We start from the raw sequence: 21,651 nt of genomic DNA, 5'->3' as shown, positions 1-21,651 counted from the left end.
AAATATTATAGGACTTTAGATTATCGTGTGGACTTCCGTATCATTCTATCAAGCGGTTTTGTTTTTAGCATTTTTTTGGGGGACAAAGTTGCTAAATTTCTGTTAATACACATGTTGCAAACTAACAGCGTCTGCGAATTTTTTTTTTAATTTGTTTAGTTTTATGTGAGAATTTAGAAATCATGAAAATTATGGGTTTGATAGAAACACAAACGTAACGTAGTTCCGTTTTCTTACTTTAAGACATGCTTTTGAGTTTGGAAGCATTAGAACTCGGCGAAAACAAACACGCAAGGTAGTTTCGATTACCGTATTATTATTATTTTTGGGGGGGCTAAGTTTCGATTACGTTTTACTTTACTTTTACAAGGAAGTGGTCTTGCATTCATCATACAATGTTTCCATTAATTACGGAAGCTTGCATGACATTGAGTTATATATAACCCCGAAAGAAGTTTAAGTCATATGATATCCCTTTTTTACGTTACATTTTTATAGTAACTGAATTATATATTTGTCTAGAAATTTATAGAAAGTTTAGTGGTTTATATACAAAACATATTTCTATTATGTGTGTGTGTGTGTGTGTATCAAGAAACTGCTATGCCCAAAAAATGTTTCTACATAAAACATTTCTATACTATTCCCAACTAAAAATATTATTAATATGACTCATTATTTCCTTCTTTGGTCGCCATGATTATCAGTCACATATATCCTTAAATCGCCATTTCCCTCTCACCTTGTAATTCTTTGATAATAAAAAATTTCTGCTTTCCTCGATCATCGTTCCTGCATCACCCAAAATGGCTCTTCAAGAGTCGAAATTGCTAATGTTGTTTCTGCTAATACTTTCCATCAAAATAGACGCGACCTACGAGCATGCCACAAGCGGTACTGTTTCGTCTTCGTCGTCGTCATGGCTGAAGAAAGTTGCTCACCGGCCAAGACATATTGGGTGTTCGAAAAGACCATTGATGTGCAGCCGAGGAGAGTTCCCTCCGAGGAGGCTGTGTTGCAGAAATCGCTGTGTCGATGTGAAATCAGACAGAAACAATTGTGGGTTCTGTGGTGTGAGATGTGTCTTTAACATGCAGTGTTGTGCAGGTTTGTGTACCGACACAAACATCGACCCTTTCAACTGTGGTTCCTGTGGAAATGTGTGCTCCCTCGGGAACTTGTGTGTGTTTGGGTTGTGTGGTTACGCACAACAACCACCACCACCTCTACCACCGTCGTGTCCTCCAACGCCACCGTCTCCACCACCGCCATGTCCTCCAATATATGCTGCCAGTACGGTTAGAAGTTCATCATCAGCCCTCTGAACTTTAATAAATTAAGTTCAAACGCAATCCACAAAAGAAGATCAAATTGATAATGAATATCTATGGATCGTTTAATTTGTTTGCATTACTCACATTTACTAAGATTCATTTTTTATGTGCTTATTATATATGATTTTAATTTCTTCCAAACATTTGTCTTCGATATATAAATTAAAAAGTTTAGTTATTAATACCTATGCATGAAGCAAATGTTATTTCGAACATAAATATGGAGATACCAATCTCTGTATTCTGGAATCATATGTGGTCACCATTAATTGACACATGCATATGAGGGAACAATTTTTTGTTAATATACTTGTTGGGTTTAATTGTATTTATATTATTTATTTGTGGTTGCTTCATTATATTCTTCCATTGTAAGACAAGCAAGGAAGTTAGTTACTTGAGCTTATTAATGCATTTGGACGTTACTCGATCATCTTCATAGATATATGGATCAATATCGCATTCGATGATTGATATTTGCAAGAAAATGTTTCATCATATGGGTGATCATATCATAAATTGATTCCTCCCCAAGCAAGCTACAGATAAATATGAACGTGGTGGAAGAGGAAGAGGGAAGACCAATGTTAGGACCCGTGGGGAGCTCCAAAGTCCGATGAAAACAAATAAGTTGAAAGTAATGGAATAACACTACATCTTAATTCAAAATTTCAAAATTTAAATTTATTTATTATATATTATTTATTATGCCTAATTTTATTATCCAATATGAAAATTTAAGGGTCAATTTAATTTATTATATATTATTTATCAAGTCTAATTTGATTTAGCTGAATTTATTAGACAAAAGAAGAAAAAGTTAATTTTTACAACCCATTCTTTTCGGTGCAACAATATAGAGATAGTGATGAGGAGAAAGAACCAAAAAGAAGGTGGGATAACAATACGGACTCAATTGCATTATTTTGGTGTAATTGCAAATAACATTGCATCATAGCTCAGTGCTATATCATTTTGGCTAAATGCAATAGGGAAGAAGAATGCAAGTGGCGTGACTACTTGAGATAGAAAGATGAAGATTATAATGAAGAACACCCAAAAAAAAAAAAGAAACAAAAAATATGGAAGGATATAACCTATAATCGGGCTCTGACATACCAAATCATAGTGAAGTAGGTAATAATAATTCTCATTTTGAGAGGAGAGAATTCAATTTTGGACATTGAATTTGTTAAAAAAATGTTTAGTGTGATGTGTATGGCAATACAGTGAAAATGATTCCAACAAAATATCAATTAGTGAAACAACAAATTGACTGTAGTATTTTAGAAGTGTCTGATATCACTATTTCCCAATATGTTTTTTGTGTGTGTAAGATATTTTGAATGAATCAACGGTCAAAGGAATTTTTATAGATGGATTCTCGGTAGTTTTGGGCAAGAAAAGGTCAATTTTTAAGGGATGATACTCTTCCATATACAAAAAGTTTTTGAGAGAAACCAAAGGACGGTAGGTTGGTGGAGCATATTAAATTTAATTTGTAGAAATGGTTGAAAGAGATTTTTAAGTCATCGGTAAAATCGTACCCTAAATATTCTCATAATAATTGGACAAAGAGACATTGCAATATTTGATGAATGAAAGATGTATAATATGAAATATGCGAATATAGAACAGTTCCATTAGACCCTGGGGATAACGACAATTTCATTGTATTATTTATTGGCAACCTAACAAGGCTGAAGTGAGTGCGTTATGCAAGGTATAAATTAGAATTATAAGTAATTTTCAATATTTAAAAGTGAAAAATCCAAAATCATTTCAAAAAATCCAAAAATATATATTTAAAAGTGGTTTGAGAAGTAGTACTGTGAAGGAATATTAGATTGCACATCTCCACAGATGCTCTTAGCCAATATTTTGTGTTGATATCAGTTGTCTAATTTTGTGGAGCCTTAAAACAAGAAGTGTGCTGTGTAACTAATAAATTCATAGTCCTAGGTGGGACCAGGCATATATAATGACTCTCTACTCTACATTTGTATTGCGCAACTCTGTTTCTTTCATTGCAGATGATAAGTGAAAATATGTAAAAAGTATGAAGTTCCATTCCAAGATGATTCTTTTTCTGTTCTATTCTGTTATCATGGCTTCACATTGAGACGTCCATCAGCATATTAAACCCTTTATATTAAATATATTTAAGAATAATTTATTTTATTAAAATAATTTAAATCATTTAATTAAATATATCTTAAGATATTGATTTATTTTTAGACGTGGGGCATCTTTGACTTTGTTATTTTTAGTATTCCCTCTACAACATTTTTCTTAACTTTTTTTTTCTTTTTTTTTTTGTTTGAGTTTGTACTTTTTTATAGCCTTAGAGTACTAAGATCTTCTTCCTCTTCCTCTTCCTCTTCCTCTTTTTAATTTTTTTTTTCATCTTTCATTCTTTCATTCCTTTTTTCCCCATTTTTTTTTCCACATTTTTTGTCTTCAATAGAATGGCTCATGATATCATGTTAAACTCTTTATATTAAGTACATTTGAAGATAGTCGATTTCTTTCACCAAAATTGTTTAAACCATTTGGTTAGATACATCCTAAATTTTATATATTCTTAATTTATTTTTTTAGTTTTTAGATGTGGGACATCTTTGGTTTCTTTATCTCTAACACAACCTATCTTACTTAAGCCAAAAGTAATTTGAAAAAAAGGCCTAGAATTAAGATAGAATGCCAAGCCAAAAAAGAGAATATGCCAGTCAGCTAATAAAATTACAATAAAATAAAAATTAAAAATATTATTTTTTAAGATAAAAATTGAATTAGCTTAAAAAAAATAAAATAATATTTAATAATTTGATACTTAGGCCTCTTGAATAAATCCACAAGTCTAAGGTGTTAGAGTTGGATTTAATTGGATTTAATTATATAAGTTTTTTCATATGTTCTGGTACTTTAAGAAAAATATATTTTAAAACTTGGGGTAGTTCAAGCAACATTTTCAACCTACACCAATGGAAGGCAACAAGACAAAGTTCAGTTGAAGGTTTTCATGAAAACAAGAATGCCAAGACATAGATGAATCCACAGCCGACGGTCAAAACAATGCCAGAAATATTTTTATAAAGGCCAACCAAATGACGTGTGTGTGTGTGTACAATATTGCATATTAAAGAACCACCTGCTATAGCTCCCATTTGTTTGAAGTTTGAGGCTCAAGGTCTCTGTTCATTTCTTGAGCTACTCAAAATGGAAGAGAGTAAAGTTGAGGGAGATAGTCATCATTCAGCACCACGGAAGCATTATCATGTGTTCCTCAGTTTCAGAGGAAAAGATACGCGCAGGAGTTTTACTGACCACTTGTATGCTGCGTTGCTACGAAAAGGGATCGTTACTTTTAAGGATGACAAAGAACTTGAGAGAGGACGAGTCATCTCGGAGGAACTCATGAAAGCTATCGAGGGCTCTCTGTTTGCTATTGTGATTTTATCCGAAAACTATTCTTCTTCCTCATGGTGTCTGGATGAGTTGCAGAAGATTGTGGAATTTAAGGAGGATTTTGGCCTCATAGTTTTTCCAGTATTTCATGGCGTCAATCCGTCTGATATACGACACCAGAAAGGAAAAATTGGAAAAGCTTTTGAGAAACATGAAGCCAAATTTGCACAAGACAAAGAAAAGGTGCAGCGATGGAAAAAAGCTTTGACTCTTGTCAGCAACTTTGGTGGCTGGGACACCAATGATCGGTATGTTCTTTCACGGGGCAACCTTATTTATAAATATTATATATGATAGGAAAAATATATCTATTCCTCTTAGTGTGTTTTGATATTAATCACTATTCTTTCTTTCTTTGTTGCTCCTTATTTCTTAAGTTTCATTTTCTACAACACTACAGCATTAGTTTTTATTGTCATTGACAGATTTAAATCTGCTGATGTGTATATAAGTATGAGCGAAAAAGCTACTAACCTTTCTGTCTTTTTGCCTTAACCGTTGCATTTTCTTCCTATAAAGTTTTGCTTATCGTGCCTAAGATTCTGATTTAATGTCCTGCTTTTCTTTTTGGCCTTATATTCATTTTTTTTTAGACAATTCAATCATAATATAAGAAGTTAACTTGAGTAACATACTTTATATGCATATTAGTCATCATTAAATCCTTATGGTCATATTTAAAAATAACTTGATTAGTGTTGTATATGAATAAAATTGAAGTAATTAGGAGCAACAGAATAGAATATAAAGACTAGTACCAAAACACATGTTAAAGGTATGGAGTCCAAAACTTGTTTTTTTCCTATAAAATGCATAATAGAGTATATGTAAATCAGTAAAATTACTGTTTTATTTTTGTGTATGGCTAAAATTACTGTTTTATTTTTGTGTATGGCAGGCATGAAGCGGATATCATTGAAGAAATCGTTGCAGCATTATGTAGTCGACTGTGTGTTCAGATGCCATCTAAGTTTGATCACTTAGTTGGAATTCAATCCAAGGTAAAAAAGATGATGTCTCTTCTAAGATTAGGTTTAGATGATAAATGCTTCGTTGGCCTATGGGGAATGGGTGGAATTGGTAAAACAGCCCTTGCAAAAGCTGTTTACGAGACAATTAAGTGCAAGTTCAATACTTATTGCTTTCTTGCAAATATCAGGGAGGAATCAGAAAGAATAGGTTTAGTTGGCTTACAAAGGAAACTTCTTTCTCGTGTCCACCAAAACAATATTGAGATCAATGACTCAGACGAAGGAACGGTTGCAATAAGACACTTTTTATCCAATGAAAAAGTTCTTATTGTTCTCGATGATGTGAGTCACATAAATCAACTGGACAATTTGGTCGGAGACAAAGATTGGTTTGGTGATGGAACAAGAATCGTAGTAACTACTAGAGACTTGCACTTATTGGTGTTGCATGGCCAATTCACTGAGTACAAGATTAGAACTTTGAGTAACCGACGCAGCCTTAAGCTCTTGTGTCAAAAAGCGTTTAAAAAGGACGAACCTGAGGAAGGTTATCGAATGTTGTCGGAAAAAATAGTTGAATATTGTGGTGGTCTTCCTTTGGCACTTCAAGTGTCAGGTTGGTTTCTCTGTAAGAGAAGTCAACGTGAATGGAGAGACACGTTGAATATGGTGAAGCAAAATTTGCACAAGGATGTTCTCAAAACACTTCAATCAAGTTATGATGAATTAGAATACGAAGAACACAAAGCAATGTTCTTAGATATTGCTTGTTTCTTCAAAGGAAAAGAAAGAGTTGAAGTGATGAGAATATTAGAAAACTGTGGTCTTCACCCCACAATTGGAATCGACGTCCTTATTGAAAAATCCTTGATAAGCCCCAAGTCCTGGGGCAGTGGCAAAGGTTGTCTACACATGCATGTTCTTCTTGAACAGATGGGAAAGAGCATTGTCATGCAAGAATCTCCAAAAGATGCTTCTAGACGCAGCAGGTTGTGGTCTCGAGAAGAAGCTGATAATGTGTTGAAAGGAAATAATGTAAGCACAATGATGTTTTTAGTGCACACTGCTGAATTCAGTTAATTTAATACAATATTGCTTTTATGTTTACGCTGAAATTATTTGTGCTTCTCTTCTAATTATACATCATAATATGTGTGTGTGTGTGTGTGTGTGTGTGTGTGTGTGTATCAGGGAACAGAAGCTATTCAAAGCATAGTCTTGAACTTGGAAGAACCATACATGGCAGATTGGCACCCAGATTGCTTCTCAAATATGAGTAATCTAACATTGCTTTACCTAAGTAATGTGCACATTTTGCATTGTCTGAATTTTCTTCCTAGTTCTCTGAAGGTTCTTATATGGGATAGATATCCTTTGGAAGCTCTGCCACATAATATTAACCAATTAGGTGAACTTGTAGAGCTTACATTGCATCAAAGCAAAATCAAACAACTTTGGAACGGAACACAGGTAACTGTCCTCCTCACTCTTAACTAACAAAAAACTGAAGCATTATTTGTAATCCTGCCACTGAGTTTTCAAACGAGAAAAAAAAAATTGATGCATCTTTTTGTTGATCAGTTGTTAGGTAAACTGAAGTTGATCAATCTGAGTTATTCTGAGGATTTGATTCAGACGCCAGATTTCAATGGAGTTCCAAATCTTGAATGCTTGCTTCTTGAAGGTTGTAAGAGCCTATTTATGGTTCATGAATCTCTTGGGCAGCATAAGAAACTGGTAAAGTTGAATTTGAAGGACTGCACAAGCCTGAGAATCCTCCCCAGAAAGTTGGAGATGAATTCTCTGGTGGAGCTTCTTCTTTCTGGATGCTCAAAACTTCAGAAGCTTCCCAAATTTGGAGAAAATATGAAAAATCTGTCCACATGCGATGTGAGTGAGACCAATATAAGAAAAGTACCTTTCTCCATCATTCATCTGACAAATCTCAAAGAGCTATCTCTTCATGGATACAAAGGGCCATATTCCTTCTCACTCTCTGGATTCTCTTCCTTGAAAAAATTGGATTTAAGCTTCTGCAACTTGTGGAATCCATCAATCCCTCATGATCTGCGAGGCTTATCTTCATTGATAGAGTTGGATTTAAGGGGAAACCAGTTCTCTAATCTACCTTCTGACTCCATCTCTAATCTTCTCAACCTTGAACGCCTTTATCTCAGTGACTGTGCGAGGCTTCAATCACTTCCCAAGCTTTCACCAAACTTAATTAGAATATTTGCAAGTTGCTGTCCTTCAATGAAACCCTTAAAAGACATGCAACATCTAGTTTCATCACTTGTCTGCAAGGTCTGTGATCTCTCTGAAACTGTGTTTTTTTTTTTTTCCTGTGAATCATGTTCAATTATTAAAAGAGGTCATATCTTTATCATCATTACAGCGTCGTAGTGATCTTCTACATGAGGTAATTTTCTTGCGTGTGCCTGGGGATAAAATCCCAACTTGGTTTAAAGAGAAAGAACATTGTGTACATTATGCTTCTCACGAGTTTGAGGCAAATATAGCTATAAAAGTAGACACTTCTGATAATGATGAGAGGCAATGGTGGGGAATTGCAGTGTGCCTTGTGCTGAGAAAAAGAAAGGCATCATTTTTCTGTATAAGAAGCGATCTACGTTGGGGTTTCAAAGATCCTAACGAAGAAGAAAAACAGGTCAAGAAATCACTGTTTGGGAGTGCAGATTCAAATCCTCATCTCTGTATAGCAATTTTTCCCTTTAATAATTTGAGTTATAGGCAACAATGTCATCTAAGAGGGAAAAGTCAGGCTCAGCTTCAACTACATTTGAGAATTTGTGGAGGTTTGAATGTAGAAGTGCACTGTGGATGGCGCATAATATGTAAGAATGATTTTTTTGAAGGGTAAATTGTAAATTAGGAAGTGCCATTTACATGCAAGCAGTAGCATGCAGGCTGAGCATATATTGGCTATGAAATTGAAAAGTGATATGCTTTGTGACTTTGATTATTGATATATTGTGAATTATGTGTGGGTAATTTGTTGATTAACATCTATCTATATGGTAAAATACATCGGGATACTATAGACCAATAGTTGAATGAACAGTGATTTTCCTTATTTATCCTTATTATTGTCCTTTTGTGCTGTAAACTATGTCAGCATTGGGTAGACCTATCAATTAGTATAGGTCCAGCCCTTTTAAGCTTAAAAAAATCTAGAGCCGAGCTGTGCTACTTTAAAATATAAAATAATAATTTGAATTTAAAAGGGTCAGCCCTTTTATAATTTTTTTAAAATTTTAACATTAAAAAAATTAAATATTATACTAATTTTAAAATTCTAAACTCATTTTATGGGAATGAAAAAAGAATATATGAAAAACTTAATATGATTGCCACTGTTGGTGCTCCACAAAGAGAAGGATAAAATTATATTGATGTTGATAACAATAAAATCATCAATATTTCACTAATTACGGTAGCAAAATTTGATTATTATCAATGTTGATTTTGTGATGTTATTTTTTATTAGACTTAAATTTGTTTTTATAGATTTAATTTTATGTGTAATAATTTTTTTAGAATTTAAATATATATTTTTAAATTTTTATATTAAAAAATAAAAATATATATAGATTCAAGGCCTTAAGGGCTAGCCTTTCAACCATAAGGGCCAAAATCGAGCTAAGCAAAATAAAACTCTAAAATATAATTGGACTTTACAAAGTCAGCTTATTTAGACCCTAACCCTTCAAGAAGGCTGGCCCAATCCTAATTGATACTTTTAGCATTAAAGGGCCGGCCAGGCCCTAAGGCGCCTCTGGCATCGAGGAACAAATATCTACCATTTAAAACAAATAGAAAAACCAGAATCAAAGGACTTTAGAGTCACAAACAAACATTCAATAAATAGAATTAATAAAATTTAACTCAATTTAAACTCAATAAAAAAAAAAGGAAAGCTAATAAAAATAGTAATGAATGAAGTTAGAGAAGATTAACTGAAGGAAACAAAAGCAAAATGCAAACCAAAAATTAAACCATCAAGCATTTTTCAAAATGAAAATGAAAACATATACTCCCTCCGTCCAAAAATATAAGACATTTTTTAAAGAGTTAGATATTAAAAAATATAATATATTTTTAGTCTTTTAAGGTATAATTATTGCATTTTTTTTTCAAAAATGCCCTTATTGATAATGACTTTATATTTATTGTAGAATGTTTAATATGGGTAAATATGAAAAGATAGAGTTAGTTTGAAAGTAGATAACTACTTTATTGAGGCTAAAATTTAGTTAAAAATGTCTTATATTTTTAAAGGGAGGGAGTAGGATAACCCAACAAAATTCAAAAACAAATAATTTTGCAAAATATCCTCACATATATAGAAAGAATCAATGAATATTCTTTCTCCTTTGTAATTTGCGTTGGATTGGCACTCTACAATGCCATCCGACGCAAATATTTTTTTTATAAATTAAAATTGTTTTGAAAAACTATTTTTAATAACATAAATTAAAATTAAAATTAAAATTATGTTTTATATTTTCAAAATTTAATATATACTCATCTATTTAAAAATATACGGTATTTTTTGAAAAATTAAAAGTTGAATATTAAATGTCAAAAAAATGTAAGACGTTTTTAATGTTTAAATGTATAATTAATATGCTTTTTTAAAAAATTCTTGTAATAAATAAATTATTTTATATTTATTTTAAAATAAAATACTTTATTAGATAAGGATTGATGAAAGTCATAATCTGTGCACCTGTACAGATTATGTATGAATGAATGTTAAGCCAAAGAAATTCGTGACTTTTTCATTGATTAAAACAATGTTTCCACTGTGATTATATATACACCAAAACACCATAACAGAGACCAAATACACGGTCAGGTGTGCTCAACAAACTAACTAACTAACTAACTAACTATATTTATTCTCAACACTCCCCCTCAAGTTTTGAACTATGCAAATCAATAGTTCTCAACTTGGAAAGAAACCTATTATGAGACCCTTTTCCTAAAGCCTTAGTTAATACATCTGCTTCCTGATCAATTGAACGTACATGATGTAGAGAAATCTTTCTTTGCTGTAATTTTTCTCTCACAAAATGACAATCTATCTCTATGTGCTTGGTTCTTTCATGAAACACTGGATTCTTGGCTATATGGATTGCTGCCCTACTGTCACAGAAAACTTGTACAGGAGCTAAACTATGCAATCCCAAGTCCTTCATCAGTCCCAACACCTATATTATCTCAGAAACAGCAACACTTAAGGCTCTATACTCAGCTTCAGCTGAAGATTTTGATACAATACTCTGCTTCTTTGTTTTCCAGGAGATTAAGGAGTCTCCTAGCTTTAATAAATAACCAAAAATTGATCTTCTTGTAGTGTTACATGCTGCCCAATCTGAATCACAGAAGCAGTTCAACTTTGAATTGCCTTAGGAACTCAAGAGTATTCCCAAGCCTGGATTGTTCTTTAAGTACCTCAGCACATTCTTTGCTGCTGCCATATGTATTTTCATAGGGGTTTGCATAAATTGAGTCAAGTGATGCACAGAAAAAGAAATGTCAGGACGTGTCATTGTCAAATAGATTAACTTACCAATAAGTCTTCTATATTCTCCTGGGTCCTTTAACAGTTCCTCTTTCTTGTTCCTTCCTTCCTCATATGCTGTTAACCTCATATTATGTGCCATAGGAACCGACAATGGCTTGCAGCCACTCATCCCTGTTTCAAACAACAAATCCAACACATACTTTCTTTGATTCATGACAATGCCCTTATGGGATCTTGCCACTTCAATTCCCAGAAAATATTTTAACAAGCCAAGATCTTTAATTTTAAATTTGTTATGCAAAAAATTCTTGGTTTGTGTAATTCTATTTTCTGAGCTACCAGTGATCACTAGATCATCCACATAAACAAGGACTAAAACCACACCATCATGAAGTTTCTTAACAAATAATGAGTAATCATGCATGCTTTGACTAAAACCTCCCTCTTTTAAGGCTAAGGTCAGTTTATAATTCCACTGTCATGAGGCTTACTTTAAGCCATACAATGACTTATTTAGTTTACAAACTTTGACTTTACTTTCCCCCTTCCCAAGAAGACCCTGAGGTATCATCATATACACTTCCTCATTTAAGTCTCCCTGTAAAAATGCATTGTAGACATCCATCTGATGCAAACTCCAATTTTATTAGGCAGCTAAACATAGACCAGATCTAACAGTAACCATCTTAATAACAGGGGAAAATGTTTCCTGATAGTCCACTCCTTTCCTTTGAGAGTAACCCTTTGCTACTAACCTAGCCTTGTACCGCTTAACACTGCCATCAGATTTATATTTAATTTTGTACACCCATCCACAACCAATAGGCTTCTTTCCCTTTGGTAAGTCAACTATTTTCCAAGTGTTATTATCTTCTAATTCTTTGAGTTCTACATTCATAGCCTCAACCTATTTGTTATGTTTCACAACCTCTTCATACGTTTTCGGCTCTATATCAGAATCAATAGAAGATAAAAAGCATTTATGAGATGTAGAAATAGATTTATAGGAAACTTGCTGTTGCATGGGGTACTTGACATTATATGTGTCATAAGCAGAACAAACATAATCTTTAGACCAAACTGGAGGTTTCTTATTTCTAACAGGTCTAATTCTATGTTCTTCTTGATTATCAGCCTCAATTATGTCATCAATCTCTAATTCATGCAGCTCCTCTAGGTCATTCATATTAGGTAAATCATTCCTAATAAGTTTAGTATTATTAGAGTCATCTTTCACCCTCATTTGTTCAGGTTCATGCCAAAAAATATTATCAAAGATTTTAATATTACTAATCTGGTTACTCACAGCATAATCTTTATAAGGAAATTTATGTTCAATAAATCTCACGTGTCTGCTAATAAATATTCTGTTAGTTTTCAGATCGAGCAATATAAAACCCTTTTGATTAATAGGGTAACCTAGGAAAACACAAGGAATGGATCTAGATTGGAATTTATCTGAGGTATTTAAATCTGTAGCAAAAGCCAGGGAACCAAATATTCTCAAATTATTGTAATCAGGCAGTTTTCCATAAATGATCTCGTAAGGCGTCTTAAATTGTAAGACTCTAGAAGGCGTTCTATTTATTAAGTAGGCTGCTATTTTTATACAATCCCCCCAATATTGAATAGGCAGACCAGATTGAACAAAAAGACACCTAGAGACCTGAACCAAACTCCTATGTTTACGCTCAACTACCCCATTTTGTTGAGGTGTATAAGGACATGTGGCTTCATGTATAATTCCTTTTTCCCTAAGAATACTTCTTAGTTCATTATTTAAAAATTCTGTACCATTATCAGTTCTAATCCTTTTAATGTAAACATCAAATTGATTCTGAACATATGCAATGAAACTCTTAATGTTGGTCATAGTTTCAGACTTGTGCTGTAATAAAAATATCCAAGTAGCTCTAGAAAAATCATCAACAATAGTTAAGAAATATTGATGGCCTTGATGCGTGGGTACCTTATAAGGTCCCCACACATCCATATGTAACAATTCGAAACAGAAAGTGGACTTTATAGAGCTAACAGGGAAAGGCATTTTAGTTTGTTTAGATTGAATACAAGTCTCATAAGTCTTATTTTCTATATTCAAATGAACACCCCTTTTAAGTGAAGGCAAATGCCTCATTACAGGAAAAGAAAGGTGACCTAGTCTACAGTGCCACAGCCAAAGTTCACTTGATTCCTTTATTACATCAGAATTTTCAGCAGTATTTACGGCATGATCATTATCAGTCAGAATGTAAAGGCCTTGCACAATTTTACCAGTCGCTTTCATCCTGCCACCCTGAAGGTCCTATACTAAATAGAGGTCAGGATAAAAGGCAACCATGCAATGTTCTTCTTTAGTTAGCCTAAGAACATATATCAGATTAAAGAAAAGTTTAGGTGCATATAACACATCTCTTAGAGTTATGCCTCCAGATAGACAAACATTCCCTATGTGCGTTACTAAGACTCGCTGCCCATTAGGAATTTTAATGTTCTTGACAGGACTAGTATACTTCTCATAGGAATGAAAAAAATGCAAATCACTAACCATATGTGTGGTAGCACCAGAATCAAGTATCCAACTAGTCCTAGTTTTAAAAGAAGAAGAATTACGCAAACCTGTACCAGTGAGTGCATAGATGGTTGGCTTAGAATCCTTCCTTAACAGTTGCAATATTTGTTTATACTGTTCTTGAGTAAAGGTTGGCGCCACAGTTTGCCCTTCATCCACTCCATTAGTAGCCTCACCTTTTCCTTGATTAGCTTTAATCTCTTGAGACTGCTTATTCTTATTACCTTTGAAGTCAGCTGGATAGCCAATGATTTTATAGCAATTTCTTTAACGTGCCCACGTTTATGACAGTGAGCACATTCGAGTGAAGAGTTGCCACGTCCACGTCCTCTACCTCGGCCTTGCCCTCTACCCACAGCCATAGCAGCTCCTTCTATAGGTGAAGACTTATTTGACCCTACGATGAGTTTCTGAGCCTCATCTTCCATAATCATATTGTAGGCTTGGTTGACAGATGGAAGGGGAGTCATCAAGAGTATCTGACTCCTTGCTTGACTATAGGATTCACAGAGTCCCATCAAAAATTGCAAAAGACGTTGCTGTTACATTAGATCGAAATAAACTTTTAAAGTCTCACACTTATATGTTGGCCCCGCGATCAAGGAGGATTGTTCTTCCCAAAGCTCTTTCAGCCTTGTGTAATAGCTTGACACCGTGAGAGATCCCTGAACATGAGAGTTAATCTCACGGTGTATAGCAAATATGCGAGATCCAATAACCTTATCAAACCTTTCCTTGAGATCTGCCTAGACAAGAGATGCAATATGAGCATATGCCATTCCATTGGCTAATTCCTTTGAAACAGAGCTCAGCAACCAGGAAAGCACGATGGCATTATACCATTCCCATTGAGCATGAAGAGACGGATCTTAAGCTTCCTTCTTACAAGATCCATCAATAAACCCGAGTTTGTGTTTTCCGAGCAACGTAATCCGCATCGATCGACTCCATATGGTGTAGTTTTCAGGACTAGCAAGAACATGAGGCACGAGGGCTGATGCTTACGTATCGGAAGGATGAAGATATAGCTCATGAGTGAAATTGATAGGAGCAACAGCATTTCTTTCATCGCCGGGCATATCGAATATCTCTGTGATCTGTGAGAAGAAGAATTTCGAGAGGAAGAGGACGAAATATCTGGAAAGATGATGAAAGTTGTAGAACCTAGGGTAAATGAGAAGGATCGAGAATCGGGTAGATCGTTTCCTTAAGAGCTCAAAACGCACAGTTTTCACCCATTCTGTGCAGTGCATCGGGTCAACATACCGATGGATTCGGATTCTTGTTTTTCGGGTCCATTTCTTGAACTAGACACAGGTTCTTGGGCGATAGAATATCGTCTGTTGGAGAAGCTTCTTTATAGGTTTGCATTCTTGCATTTTTCGACCCATTTCTTGAGCTTCAGTTGTTGCAGATGGCTTTTTTCTGGCTCAAAGAATGACCTGGCTCTATGATACCATGATGAAAGTCATAATCTGTGCACCTGTACAGATTTTGTATGAATGAATGTTAAGCTAAAGAAATTCGTGACTTTTTCATTGATTAAAACAATGTTTCCACTGTGATTATATATACACCAAAACACCATAACAGAGACCAAATACACGGTCAGGTGTGCTCAACAAACTAACTAACTAACTAACTATATTTATTCTCAATAAGGATAAATATGAAAAAAATGGTATTATATAATTGACTATTTTATTGAGAACAAGATTCAATTAAAAATACCTTACATTTTTAAAATAAAATATTATTAATATTTTAGGAATATTCTAAAATAAATTTTGTGAAAATATATAAATTATTATTTATATTTATATATTCTAATAGCTAAAAAAATTCTAATATTATACTAGGAATAAAAAATATAATTAATAGAAGTTATTAAAGAATTTGAAAACTATAGTTATTTTCTCTTGTCTTTTAAAAATTAATAAAATTCAACTTTTATCCTTCTCTTCTATTTTTCTTAAACAACGTAAATTAATGTTCCTGTGCCTCGGGTATAAAATCTAATTATGGGTCAAGTGCTTTGTCTTTGTATTTGTTATTGCTCTTTGTTAAAGTGTCTAATTAATAATTTCCTTTTTAAATATGTCCCTCATTAAGATTAATTTAGAACAATATTTTTGGGAAATATTTAGCCATATTTTTGGAAAGAAGTTAAAACCTTGATGGGCCTCTTCCAAGCCTCATTGGTATAATGTTAGGCAAAAATGATTGTTGGGCCTTTTCACATCGGCCTTACGTCAATAGGACAAGTGTTCAGTCCTTGTTCAATTAAAGTTGTTCAATAGTTATCCATTGTAATACATCACTTTACCAAAGAAAACATCCATCAAACCCCAAATAAAATAAAGTTTGAAAAATTGACGTCTCCAGGCCGGGGGAAAAAAATTGACGTCTCATAATCAATATTAACACTAAAACACTTTAACCTAAATTAAACCCCTACTTCTCATTCAAAAGGAAAAAGAAAGAAAGAAAATTGAAGTGAGTATAGTTTGCATAGCACTCTTCAAAGGATTATGATATCCACTACTCTTGCCCCAAATCTGAAAAAGAAATCATCAAGCCATATCAATTCAACAATATAGAATGATTTGGACCAAATAGTTAATTTCAAATAGCAAATAAAGATATAAATGAACGGTAACAACAAATTCAATATGGAAAATGAATCCTTACCCTCAAGTTCATGGCAGCATTATTGATTGTGAGTTGTTATTGTGAAGCTTTTGGATTAGAAGATAGTACTAGTATGGCACACATCAAAAATCTTTCTTGCACATAAGACGCCAACCACAATCGTTGATGCTAAACTCTTTTTCAACCTCAATTTGCAATTCAAGTTGGCGGCAATGTCGCCAAAACTTGTGAGTATTGATCAAAGGAAAAAATGCTATGTAAAGATGAGGGATTGAATATGCTTTTCCCACATAAAATACATGATGTGGTTCCTCCAAGCTTTTATCTTCTTCAAGAGCTCTGAATCTCCAATAAAATTTGGATCTTGAGCAGTAATATAAAGCCTTCTTGCTTTTTACCACCAGGCACACAGCAATTCCCCACAATTCACTCTCATAGGAAAAATTAGGGTTATCTACTATTATAGATACACTTGCTCCAAATGGATCAATGTGACATTGTTGCTCTTTAAACACTGTAATTGGGATCTTATCTCCTGAAATATGCAGAAAAATGACTCCATGTAGGAGAAGACTACATGTCTACAAAAAAGGAAAAGTGTAGTTAAACATTAAATATATTGATGATTAATTCAAGACAAACAAGGAGACATACAAGTAACTTATGGTGAAAAATGAATTGAAGTTAAGAGAATCCTTTTTGAAGAGGTCAGGTTAGTTTTCTCTCCCAATCTTTTAGTCTAGTTGAATCCACACGCATACAAAGTAAAATTACTTTGTATGCCTCTGCGCGGGATAAAATCATTAGATTAGGGATTGTCCGAACCGCTTTGAAATACCTTATGGTAAAGTTAGAGTGAGAAAGAAAAGAGAGGTTTGGGCCCTGCTCTTATGGTCCTGACACACTCAACATGGGATTCATCACGCTCCTATCTTTCTCTAACTTTATTCTTCTAAAATACTTCAAAGAAGTCATATTCAAAATGAAGAAAATGAGAGAGAAGATATAACTTGTCCAGATGGATATGCCTCACACTTCTCTCCGTTTCATACTTCTTCACTGTCCCTCCATCACTGAATGAGATTTAAATCTGATATTATAGATGCATATATAAAGATAGAGAGATGGTGACAAACCTTATAGATAAGTAGTGATTCCAAGAGATGTTGCATGTCCAATAAGGGTTCAATAGAAGGGCAGCAACCAGCATATACTCTAATTAAATTAGGTGGAAGCTGAGGGAATGACTGAAGCTGAACACAATTACTCAAGTCAAATTGCTCAAGGTTAACAAGATTGGAGATGCAGCCAACAGGTAAGGAAGTAAAATTGTTTCCCCTCAGATTAAAATCCATCAATGATGATAAGCCGCTTAAGTCATTAGGGATTGCTCCATCGTACAGATTGCTAAAACTCAAATCCAGTTTTCTTAATGAAGAAAGGCCCGAGAAAGAATTGGGAAGCTTCAATCCCTTGGATACTGGATTCCCCAGAAACCGACCTATCAAATGACCAAAGTAGCCAAAAAAACTCCATGAATTCCAAGCTTGCCAGTTGCATCCATGGAGATATAGCTCCTTAAGATTTGTCAAATGAACAATGGAAGAGGGAACTTTTCTTATGTTAGTTCCACTCAGATCAAAGATGGAGAGACAATTCATGTTTTCTCCAAATTCAGGAAGCTTTTCAAGCTTTGAGCAACCATAGAGAGAAAACTCCGCCAGAGAATTTAATTCCAATTTCCTGGGAAGGATCACAAGATTTTGGCAACCTCTCAAACTCAACTTAACGAGGTTCTTGAGCTTCCCGAGAGACCCATGAACCTTAACTAGTTTTATGCAGTGTTCAAGAAACAATCTTTCAAGGTTTGGAACTCCTTTGAAATCTGGAGTTTCAGTTAGCTCCTTGGAAAAACTCAAGTCCATGAACTTCAACATTCCTAAAAACTGATCATAGATCAACAAAAAGAGAATATATCAGCTTCATCCAAATTCAGTGGTAAATTAAAGTAACTGATCTTTAATCACATAAAAAAGTGTGGAATGGAAATTACCGGTCTTCCATTCCAAAGTTCCTTGATTCTACTACGATGTAAGGTAAGGTCCACAAGTTGATATAGTTGGTCAATATTGCGTGGTAGAGTTTCCAAAGGATATTTCTCCCATTTGAGAACTTTTAGTGTAGTAGGAAGAGAATCGAGACCATGCAAAAGATGAACATTACTTAAGCAGAATAATCTAAGATTACTCATCTTTGAGAAGCAATTTGGGTGCCAATTTGCTTCAAATTGTTGCTTTAGGTTCAAAACTATACTTTGAACACTTTTGCTTCCCTGGTAATTAAACATGGGGAGAGGTTATTATAAGTCAAGCTTAAATTGAAGTATACATTTGGAAATAATGTATTAACTAGTTAATTATAAGTTTTAGCCCACATAAAAACCAGGCACTTACTGTATTCCCCCTAAAGACTTGATCAATCTGCTCCCAAGACCACGACCTACTGCGTCTGCCAGCATCACTCAGAGATTCTTGCAAAACAATGTTTTTTCCCATCTCTTGAAGAAAATCATGCATGTATACATGTTCTTGGCCATCCAATGAAATGCAAGTACTCAACAATGATTTTTCAATTAGAACTTGGATTCCAATTGTTGGATGAAGACCACAATTTTCAAATATTTTAATCACTTCAACTTTTTTCTCCCAATTAAAGAAGCATGCGATGTCTAAGAATATTGTTTTCAACTCTTTATCATCTAGCCCATCATAACTTATGCGAAGTGTCTTGAAAATATCTTTATGTAAATTTTGCTTTAACTTATCCAATGTGTCTCTCCATTCAGATTGACTTCTTTTACAAAGAAACGAGCCTAACACTTGGAGTGCTAAAGGAAGACCACCTGCATAATCAACCACCGTTTTGGACAATTCCCAATAACCTTGTTGAGGATAATCCATTTTGAAGGCATGCTTACACAAGAGATTGAGGGATTCACCTCTTCCTAACATCTTCATTTCATACTTCTCAAACTGATCATGTGCTATCAACAAGTGTATATCTCTCGTAGTTACTATTATTCTGCTTCCAGCACCAAACCAATCTTTATCTCCAACTAAATTCTGTAGTTGGCTTATATGACTTACATCATCAAGAACAATAAGAACTTTTTTATCACGTGAAAAGCTTCTTATCGCCTCAACTCCATCATGGGAGTCACTGATTTTAATGTTTTCTAATTGAAGACCAGAGAGAAACTTCTTTTGCAAGTAAACCAGACCATTACGTTCTGAATCCTCCCTTACATTGGCAAGAAAGCAACTAATTTCAAATTTGTCTCGGATTGTTTCATAAACAACTCTAGAAAGAGTCGTTTTGCCTATTCCGCCCATACCCCATATTCCTACAAAACATTTATGATTCAGCCCTATCTTCAAAAGAGAGACCATTGTGTCTACCTTTGATTGAAGTCCAACTAAATGAGCAAAATTTGAAGGCAATTTAACACGCAATTTGGTCCATATTGTTTCAGCAATATTTTTTACGATTCCTGCTTCATGCCTACATATTTCCGTGGACCAAGTTAGAAATAATAGTCGATTATGAAAATCACAATTAGTTAATATAGAGGATTGGTGAGCATATAAAAAATATGACTGCCATTAGCTGTGAAAAGGTATCTAAGAGGAGAAAACAAAGGAAGTTTTCTTTCCTATCGTGGCTCCCACAGCCTTCTAAAGAATGAGTTAGGATGTTTAATACCCAAACAACATGACAGTATATGGCCAAAGAATTTCAATGTTATCTGAAACGTCAAGAATTATTACCGTTCCTAAATTTCATTGGTATGCTTAAACACAATATATCGTGTTTTTTCGATAAAACAATATATCGGGTTTGAGTCTGAATAAATATAGAAAATCCTCCTGGAGAGTTATCTGGTTCTAACAATACTCGAATATGGCCAATAATATAGCTATATAAAAAACATAAAAAAAAATTGCAGTGGAATTTAAAAACTTACTTGTTTCTAGCATCCCAACCAGCGAAGTTTGCAACTTGTGTTAAAGCTCTTCTCCATCTTCTCACCTTACAAAGTGGAAATTTCCCTTCATGTTTCTCAAAAGCTTTCCTAATAATTCCCTTTTGGTGTCGCACATCAGACGGATCTACGCCATAAAAAACCGGGAAAACTGTCAAGTTTTCTTTGGATTCAACAATCTTGTGCAGTTCATCCAAACACCAAGACGAGAATGCATAGTCTTGGGACAGAACGACAATGGCAAACAGAGATTCCTCAATAGCTTTCATGAGATTCTCCGAAATAACCTGTCCTGATCCCTCAAGAGCTTGGTCGTCCCTGAAAGTGACAATCCCTTTTCGCTGCAACGCAGCGTACAGGTGGTCGGTGAAGTTTCTGCGAGTGTCTTCTCCTCTGAAGCTCAAGAAAACGTGATAGTTCAATCGAGCCGCCACGGTGGAGCAAGAACCACCAACAGTACTGGAGCTCATCAGCGCCATTGAAGAAGAATAGGAGATCAGTAATGGTGGTTATGGAAGATCAAGTAGCAGATATATAAATTATGAGCTATGATACAATATAATTTTCCTGTTTTATAATCCAATCCAAATGGCTATTAGTTACCCTTCGTCTTCTTTTCTCAGCGATGGCTGATTGAAGCTTTGACGAAAGGGAGAGACGGGTCCATTACTACATCGTTATCCTTTCTCAAGTCTGCTCTTCCGTCGGTGGGTGGTGGCAATCTAATAAATTAGATGTTAGGGACGGAGCAATGGAGGGAAAAGAAATAATAATGAAAAAATACATAAGTCCAACACTGTTGAAAATAATAAAAAAAAATTTGTATAAATCCTACACTTTTGAAAAGAACTTGCAAAATTTTTTTTTTTTTACAAAAACTTGCAAATATATTTACTTACCTAGTGTTACAAGGCAAATTTTTAAAAAGAATTATATTTAAAAAAATTAAATAATATTTTTATCCCTCAAGTGTTTACTCAAGAATATTTAATATTCTAAACTTATATTTAATATAATTTTTTTTAATATTTAAAAACAGTACATTGAACACTTTATCACTA

The 21,651-nt window shown here is 34.1% G+C and overlaps 3 protein-coding genes and 1 long non-coding RNA gene across 8 annotated transcripts; 2 read left to right on the top strand and 2 right to left on the bottom strand.

The window, feature by feature from the left end:
• Positions 1-714: 714 nt before the first annotated feature.
• Positions 715-1,464, top strand: LOC129317685 (stigma-specific STIG1-like protein 4). Its single transcript, XM_054962038.1, has one exon. The coding sequence runs from the start codon at positions 807-809 to the stop codon at positions 1,323-1,325; it is 519 nt and encodes a 172-aa protein (XP_054818013.1). The 5' UTR covers positions 715-806; the 3' UTR covers positions 1,326-1,464.
• Positions 1,465-4,529: 3,065 nt separating this feature from the next.
• LOC129317995 (disease resistance protein Roq1-like) lies at positions 4,530-8,797 on the top strand. Of its 2 annotated transcripts, none has more exons than XM_054962461.1 (5): positions 4,530-5,050; positions 5,701-6,808; positions 6,965-7,243; positions 7,355-8,077; positions 8,169-8,797. In XM_054962461.1, the coding sequence occupies exons 1-5, from the start codon at positions 4,554-4,556 to the stop codon at positions 8,652-8,654; spliced, it is 3,093 nt and encodes a 1,030-aa protein (XP_054818436.1). In that variant the 5' UTR covers positions 4,530-4,553; the 3' UTR covers positions 8,655-8,797. The 2 variants fall into 2 exon arrangements, with proteins under 2 accessions (XP_054818436.1, XP_054818437.1); XM_054962462.1 differs by having other exon boundaries at positions 8,347-8,510.
• A 1,752-nt stretch (positions 8,798-10,549) lies between these two features.
• Positions 10,550-15,602, bottom strand: LOC129317051 (uncharacterized). Its single transcript, XR_008594903.1, has 2 exons — positions 13,944-15,602; positions 10,550-11,495 (listed from the first exon to the last, which is right to left on the bottom strand). It is a non-coding gene; the product is annotated as an uncharacterized LOC129317051 (long non-coding RNA).
• A 514-nt stretch (positions 15,603-16,116) lies between these two features.
• On the bottom strand, positions 16,117-21,331 carry LOC129318799 (disease resistance protein Roq1-like). Of its 4 annotated transcripts, XM_054963756.1 has the most exons (8): positions 21,194-21,331; positions 20,878-21,049; positions 20,573-20,717; positions 19,002-20,109; positions 18,602-18,880; positions 17,685-18,494; positions 16,588-17,129; positions 16,117-16,454 (listed from the first exon to the last, which is right to left on the bottom strand). In XM_054963756.1, exons 4-7 carry the CDS (start codon positions 19,995-19,997, stop codon positions 16,671-16,673), a joined length of 2,544 nt encoding a protein of 847 aa, XP_054819731.1. In that variant the 5' UTR covers positions 19,998-20,109; positions 20,573-20,717; positions 20,878-21,049; positions 21,194-21,331; the 3' UTR covers positions 16,117-16,454; positions 16,588-16,670. The 4 variants fall into 4 exon arrangements, with proteins under 4 accessions (XP_054819731.1, XP_054819729.1, XP_054819728.1 ...); XM_054963754.1 differs by having other exon boundaries at positions 20,573-21,049; XM_054963753.1 differs by having other exon boundaries at positions 20,573-21,297.
• Positions 21,332-21,651: the final 320 nt, after the last annotated feature.

The sequence above is a fragment of the Prosopis cineraria genome, unplaced genomic scaffold (assembly GCF_029017545.1).
Source record: "Prosopis cineraria cultivar Desert tree isolate PC_DT_omini unplaced genomic scaffold, ASM2901754v1 PC8, whole genome shotgun sequence".
NCBI lineage: Eukaryota > Viridiplantae > Streptophyta > Magnoliopsida > Fabales > Fabaceae > Prosopis > Prosopis cineraria.
This window is presented reverse-complemented; position numbering and strand designations above follow the sequence as displayed.